Source organism: Sceloporus undulatus, chromosome 2 (genome assembly GCF_019175285.1).
Source record: "Sceloporus undulatus isolate JIND9_A2432 ecotype Alabama chromosome 2, SceUnd_v1.1, whole genome shotgun sequence".
Classification (NCBI taxonomy): domain Eukaryota; kingdom Metazoa; phylum Chordata; class Lepidosauria; order Squamata; family Phrynosomatidae; genus Sceloporus; species Sceloporus undulatus.
Genome location: NC_056523.1, coordinates 8,167,965 through 8,174,435, shown reverse-complemented (window position 1 = coordinate 8,174,435; position 6,471 = coordinate 8,167,965). Strand labels below are relative to the sequence as shown.

General features: G+C 46.4%; 1 protein-coding gene across 1 annotated transcript in view; it reads left to right on the top strand.

Annotated features, from left to right (window-relative positions):
* The first annotated feature begins 292 nt into the window (after positions 1-292).
* LOC121921913 (zinc finger protein 232-like) overlaps positions 293-6,471 on the top strand; it is a 9,200-nt gene continuing 3,021 nt past the window's right edge. The window contains exons 1-4 of the mRNA XM_042450640.1: positions 293-363; positions 2,084-2,892; positions 4,396-4,519; positions 4,896-5,756. Of these exons, the coding sequence (XP_042306574.1) occupies positions 2,146-2,892; positions 4,396-4,519; positions 4,896-5,756 (1,732 nt within the window). The 5' untranslated portion in view covers positions 293-363; positions 2,084-2,145. The remainder of the gene's footprint in view (positions 364-2,083; positions 2,893-4,395; positions 4,520-4,895; positions 5,757-6,471) is intronic.

Genomic DNA, 6,471 nt, shown 5'->3' with positions numbered 1-6,471 from the left:
ATTCTGTAGGGATGCAACCATGGCAGTTAAAGTGGTGTCAAACTGTGCATTATTCCTGCAATGGAGATGCACCATCTGTCAGAGAGCTCTGATGCCACTGGAAACTACAAATCCCAGGATTCTGTAGGGATGCAAAGTGGTGTCAAAGTGCATTGTTTCTGCAGTGCAGATACATCCTGAAGTTATTTTTTTCCTAATTTCCTGCTGTGGATATAAGGGTTAAAACCAGAGAGGGTGCTGCTTTCCTAGAGAGGCAATGAGGAAGGGAGGTCCTCCTTCCCAAACCTACCCTGGGATGGTGTTTGCAAGGTTTTGAATTTCTTTGCTTCAAGGAAGGAGGAAGGAGAGCAGAAGAAGAGGTGGGTAAGTGTCTCTGGAGGTGGAAAAATGCCTTTGCACCAAGAGGAGGAGAAGATTGCAAAAAGGTTGCTCAGGGCTGCATATGCACAAAAATAATGCGGTTTGACACCGCTTTAAATTGCCATGGCTCCATGGAATCCTGGGGTTTGTAGTGGCCCCAGAGCTTTCTGACAGACAAGGCAAGATATCTCACATAACTCCATGACCCTGGATTCTGTAGCATGGATCCCCGGCAGTTAAAGCGGTGCCAAACTGCAGTGCTGAGGAAGCCTAGGTTTCTTCCTTCTTGCTTTGACCATTGGCAAGGCTGCCTCCTGGGATCAGGGCCCCCAGCTTCTCAAGGCCTCCTTGCAGGAGCTTTGCCATGATCTTTGCAATGACATTTCTACAAAAGCAAAAAATGCAGGGCTGCATCCGCATTGCAGAATTAATGCAGTTTTGACACTGCTTTCACTGCCATGGCTCACTGCTGCTACAGTATCCTGGCATCTGTAGTTTGGGTGAGAGAGGTCCAAAAGCACATTGCAGAAAGAATCCAGTGTGAGACCGCTTCAATGCTAGAGAATTCTGGAAACTGTAGTTTTGTCAGACAATTGGACCTCTCTATCTGGTGCCACTTTCTGTCAAGAGAGCTTTGGTCCTACAGGAAACTACACATCTACAAAGCTTGCAACATGTATTTTGTGCATTTTGGTTGGCTAAGAAAGGCATCACTGTTTTGTGGGTTTTAGATGCTGTTATATTTTGCAAATCCTAGCATTCCAGAGGATGGAGCCTTGGGAGTTAAAGCAGTGCCAAACTATATTATGTCTTCAGTGCAGATTCAGCCCTGGTGTAGTTTTGACCTCGCCACCCCTTCCAAAATCCTTAGAGTTGTGGAGTGGGAGAAACATCTCTAAATGCCACTTGTTGGGGCAGAAAAGACACTTTGTCCATGCTCAAGAAGCACCTTTTGATTATATATATATATATATATATATATATATATATATATATATTATTGCTATTATTGATTGGTTCTAGGCTTACTACAATGGAGCTTTCTGTATTGTTGAGATCAGCTTTGACCCTAAGGCAACCCCAACACAGGGTTTTCTTGGCAAGATTTGTTCAGAAGAGGTTTGCCATGGCTGTCCCCTGAGGCTGAGTTAGTGTGACTTAGGTCCCCAAGTGGGTTTCTATAGCCGAGCCGGGAATCAAACCCTGGTCTCCAGAGTCGTAGTCCAGCGCTCAGACCACAACACCACGTTGGCTCTTTGCCGTCCATCTTTCAGAACCATTATTAATTATTAATTTGTATTTTTAATGTGAAGTTGAAGGCTTGGCATCCATAGTTTTTTGTGGGTTTTTCGGGCTCTGTGGCCATGTTCTAGAAGAGTTTATTCCTGATGTTTCATCAGCATCTGTGCCTGGCATCTTCAGAGATGCTGGCGAAACGTCAGAAATAAACTCTTCTAGAACATGGTCACAGAGCCCGAAAACCCCACAAAAAACTATTTTATTTTTATCCTGCCTTTCTCCCAAAGTGGGATCCATGACGGCTAACAACATATATAAAACACATTAAAACAGCCATTAAAATTGTACAATTTTACCCATACGTAGAAACGGGAAATCCCATGGCACGAAGAGTCCTGACTTTGGTATTCAGTGGCTAATGTATTAGAAGTCTAATCTTTGATTTCTATCCATTCTCTCTCATGCATTTCTCTCTCTTCTCCAGGCAAAAGTTTTGCTCTTCTGTTCCAATCTATTCTACGTCGTTTTTGGGAAGATATCAAAAAGATGAAAAGGGGGACCCCTAACCCCACTGGCCCTCCTTCTTCAGAGGAGGAGGCATCGCTGGGCACAGGGAAATCCCCTTACGTCCTGCAGGCCGGGAATATCCGAGAATTCTTGAAAATGATGCCTGGAGAACAGATCAAACAGGAGCCTGAAGAGAGTTCCCTTCAGGTGTGGGAAGTTCAGTGGCAGGAGTTCTTGAAGACGGTGGAGACCCCGGACCCAGATTGGGGCACCCCAACATTTCCAGAGAAGTCTTCTCCTTGGGAAGACACCAAGGGCTTCCTGGCTTCTTTTGAGCAAGTGGCCAAGGCTTGTCGGTGGCCCAAGGAAGAGTGGGTGACCCGCCTCATGCCAGCCCTCAGCGGAGAAGCTGAGCAGGCCTTTCTCATGCTGCCAGCCCGACACAGAGAGGATTATGGGGCAGTGAAAGTGGCCATCTTGCGAGGGGATGCCTTGAGCCGGGAAAAGATCCGCCAACATTTCAGGCGGTTCTGCTACCAGGAAGCCGAGGGACCCAGAATGGCTTACGTCCGACTCCAGGAGCTTTGCTGTCAGTGGTTGAAATTCGAACGCCACTCCAAAGAGCAGATTCTGGAGATGCTGATCTTGGAGCAGCTATTGACCATCCTGCCCTCCCAAATCCAGAGCTGGGTTCGAGAACATGGGCCGGAGACCTGCTCTCAGGTGGTGGCCTTGGCTGAGGATTTCCTATCAAAACAACAAGGGGGCCAAAGACAGGAAGACCAGGTGATGTGGGGGTACACTATGTTGTTTCCAGGGTGACCTAAGGAAGACGGGAGGAATCTTTGGTCCTTCAGATGTTTGGATGTGAATATTTGGGAAGGATGTGCACAAACATGTTTCACTGAGGAACCTTTATGTCCACCTTAGGTCCCTTTTTGGAGAAAAGGTGGCATAAAAATGAAATGAAACAAATAGCTAAATAATAAGCTTTGGCCCTTCAGATGCTTGGAGTGTCAATATTTGAAGGGAAAAATGCACGCATTTTTCTGATGAACTTCTTGCCTTCTAGTTGTTTGGAGCATCAGTATCCGGAGGAGGGGAGAAATGTACAAACACATTTCTCTGAGGACCCTGAAAAAATGCACAAACATATTAAAACAAATCAGAGAAAGATTAATAAAAGCAAACATTCATTTTAAAAATGAAAACATTTTGGAAGCAAAATGCACAGAAAGAGATAGTGGGAGAGGATGGGAGGATCTGCATTGGCCAGAATACTCTGGGTTGCATCAAGTCTGGGCCATCCCTTCCTTAAATTGAATTTTTAAAAATTTGCCTTTTGCTCTGGGTTTTCCAGTATCTGGAGCACTCTGCAGTGACGCTGGGATGCTGTTTACATGTGTATCCTGCTGTGCCAGTCGGCAGCACTGCCACAGGTGCAAATCACTCTCTGTGAGGTTGAAAATGAGGTGCCCAGCATCGATCGTATGATTGTGACCTCCAAGGGAGGAACTCACACCACTGGCACCAGGTGGCACAGAGGAACACACATGTGAATAGCTGCCCGGCATTGCTGCAGAGTGCTCCAAATTTTCCTGTATAATCTGGAGCAAAAGATAAGGTTATAAAAATTTAATTTAAGGGTGGGATGGTCCAGATTTGAGGCAGAAATGACCTTTCCACATCAAAACAGTCTACAATCATAGAATCATAGTCCTGTTACAGACAGCCAAAATAAAGCTGCTTCGAGTCACAGTGGAGGTATGGTATTTCAATGATAAAGAGTCCAGAAGTCCGCACCAACCAAGCCCACGCTGCCAGACTGCGGCAGCGTGGGCCTTTGGTGTGACCTTTCTGGAATCTTAGATGCATCTTTGAAACACCATACCTCCACTGTGACTCGAAGCAGCTTTATTTTGGCTGTCTGTAACAGGCCATAGAAACATAGAGTTGGAAGAGACCTCAAGGGCCATCCAGTCCAACCTCCTGCCATGCAGAAACACAGATTCAAAGCAGCCCCAACAGATGACCATCCAGCCTCTGTTTAAAAACCTCTGATGAAGGAGATTCCACCACACTCCGAATTGAATTGAATTAAGGCTTTGGCCCTGCATTATGTGGACAGGGTGACATGAGGGCGGAAGTGGCAGACTGGTATAACTGGTCCATGTAGACTTGCCTGATGAGAATGTCTCTGAGGTTTTGGGAAACTCTGAAAAAGAGATTTTCTTCATTGAATCTACACTGCTGGTTTTACCCTGACACGGGACTTTTCTGCATTTTCAGGGGGCCTTTCCAGAGATGGCTGGGAGCTCCTCAGAAGGAGATGAGACCCCTTCTGTCAAGGAGCAGAGACAGCTTTGCATTAAGCCTAAAAAGGAAGCAGATGATGGAGATCCCGGGCTGCAAGGTAAGGGCAGAAGATGCCTTTATTATCCTTTGCTTGGATGTTGAAAACCTCCTTTCTTGGTTAACCTGAAGGGCGACCTCTTTCCTTTTAGGGCTTTTGTTTGTTGTGTGCCTTCAAGTCGTTTCTGAATTATGGCGACCCCATTGTAGGGTTTTCTTAGCAAAATTTTTCAGAGGAGGTTTGCCATGGCCTTTCCTTGAGGCTGAGAGCATGTGACTTGCCCAAGGCCACCCAGTGGGTTTCATGGCTGTATGCCTTGAGGAAAAAGTCTAGTTCTTCTCTGTCAAATTGTCACATTTCTCCTCCTTAATTCCAAGTTCACCTTTCTCTTTAGTCCAGGGACAGAATTTTGGTACTCTCTTCTTTCTTTCTCCAGGAAGATGGGACGCCATAAACAATGGAGAAGAATGTGTGCCAGAAGATTCTGAAACAGGATGTCCACATACAGCGCCAGTCTGGAAGATCGAGGATAACCTTTCCCAATGTTGTATGCAGGAAAATACCTCAGTGAGTCACGAAAGACCAGAGCATGCTCAGGAAACGGATCCAGCAGAGGAACTGATGAGCTCGATTCCTTGTGGGGGAGTTTGTCGGATCACCAGTGAAACTGCAGCCGCAGTCCCTGTAGAAATTGAGTTTGGAAGAAGACGAAATGCCTATGGTTCATATGGTAGAAGCTCCAGTCTCCCTATGAGAACTCGTGCGGGAGGAAAACCAGTCCGATGCCAGATCTGTGGGAAATACTTCCTTTGTAGCTCGAAACTCGCCATTCATCAAAGAAGCCATGCTGGTGATAAGGCGTATAAATGGTTATACCTCTGTGGAGACCAGCGTGTTTGCCCCCCTGACCTCAGTGAGAATTGTCCTGGCCAGGCTGCCATGTTCCACAAAATGGTTCCTCGCATGCGTGGCCAGCGGTGGGAAGGCAAAGAAGTTGTGGCCTTACTTAATGGAATAAGGTCCAGCCCTGCTCTAGCCCTCCTCATGAGTAGCAGTTCCCAGAGAGGGCAGCAACACTGGGAAAAAATCAAGGACCAGCTCCAGGCCCAAGGATACACCCGGAACATAGACCAGTTGAGGTCAAAGTGGAAACAGCTGAAGACAGACTTTTTTGCGGCTGGGCGACCTGCGGCAGAAGGAAAAGAGAGGCCGTCTGTTATACCTCCTTATTTCAATCGGATGCGGAGTGTGTGGGATGCAGCAGGACGGCCCCCTTTCAAAGATCGTCACCTGCCAGGTCAGTTAAGTTGTTTGTTTTAGGTGGAAAGAAGGGAATGGAAAGATCAAAAGGGCTGCAATAAGAGAAGATATAAGCAAAGAAAGTGTTCCGATGTCACTTCAGCCAAATCTCTGACACATTCTCAAGCACAGGTAACCCCCAGGTCTATGTTACATTGTCCTCATAGTTCCAGCCTTCATACTCCTGAGCAAGGGGCCGACATTTCCTCTTCTCAAAGCCAGGTCAAAGGAAATCCCTTCCCAGTGGGAGATTGTATATCCTGGCAGGGTTCACATTCCTGAAATATTGATCAACATGAGATGATATTCACTGGCTTGTGAAAGGTGTAATTCCTCCCCTTTCCTGAAGATTCCTGCTCCGAGAGAAAGAGTGTGTGTGTGCTTCTTATCAGCACCAAGCATAGAACAATCATCCTGTTTGCATCTATGTTTACGGTGGTTCCTCCACATTCACTGGGGTTTTGGGCCAGGTCAAAGGAAATCCCTTCCCAGTGGGAGATTGTATATCCTGGCAGGGTTCACATTCCTGAAATATTGATCAACATGAGATGATATTCACTGGCTTGTGAAAGGTGTAATTCCTCCCCTTTCCTGAAGATTCCTGCTCCGAGAGAAAGAGTGTGTGTGTGCTTCTTATCAGCACCAAGCATAGAACAATCATCCTGTTTGCATCTATGTTTACGGTGGTTCCTCCACATTCACTGGGGTTTTGG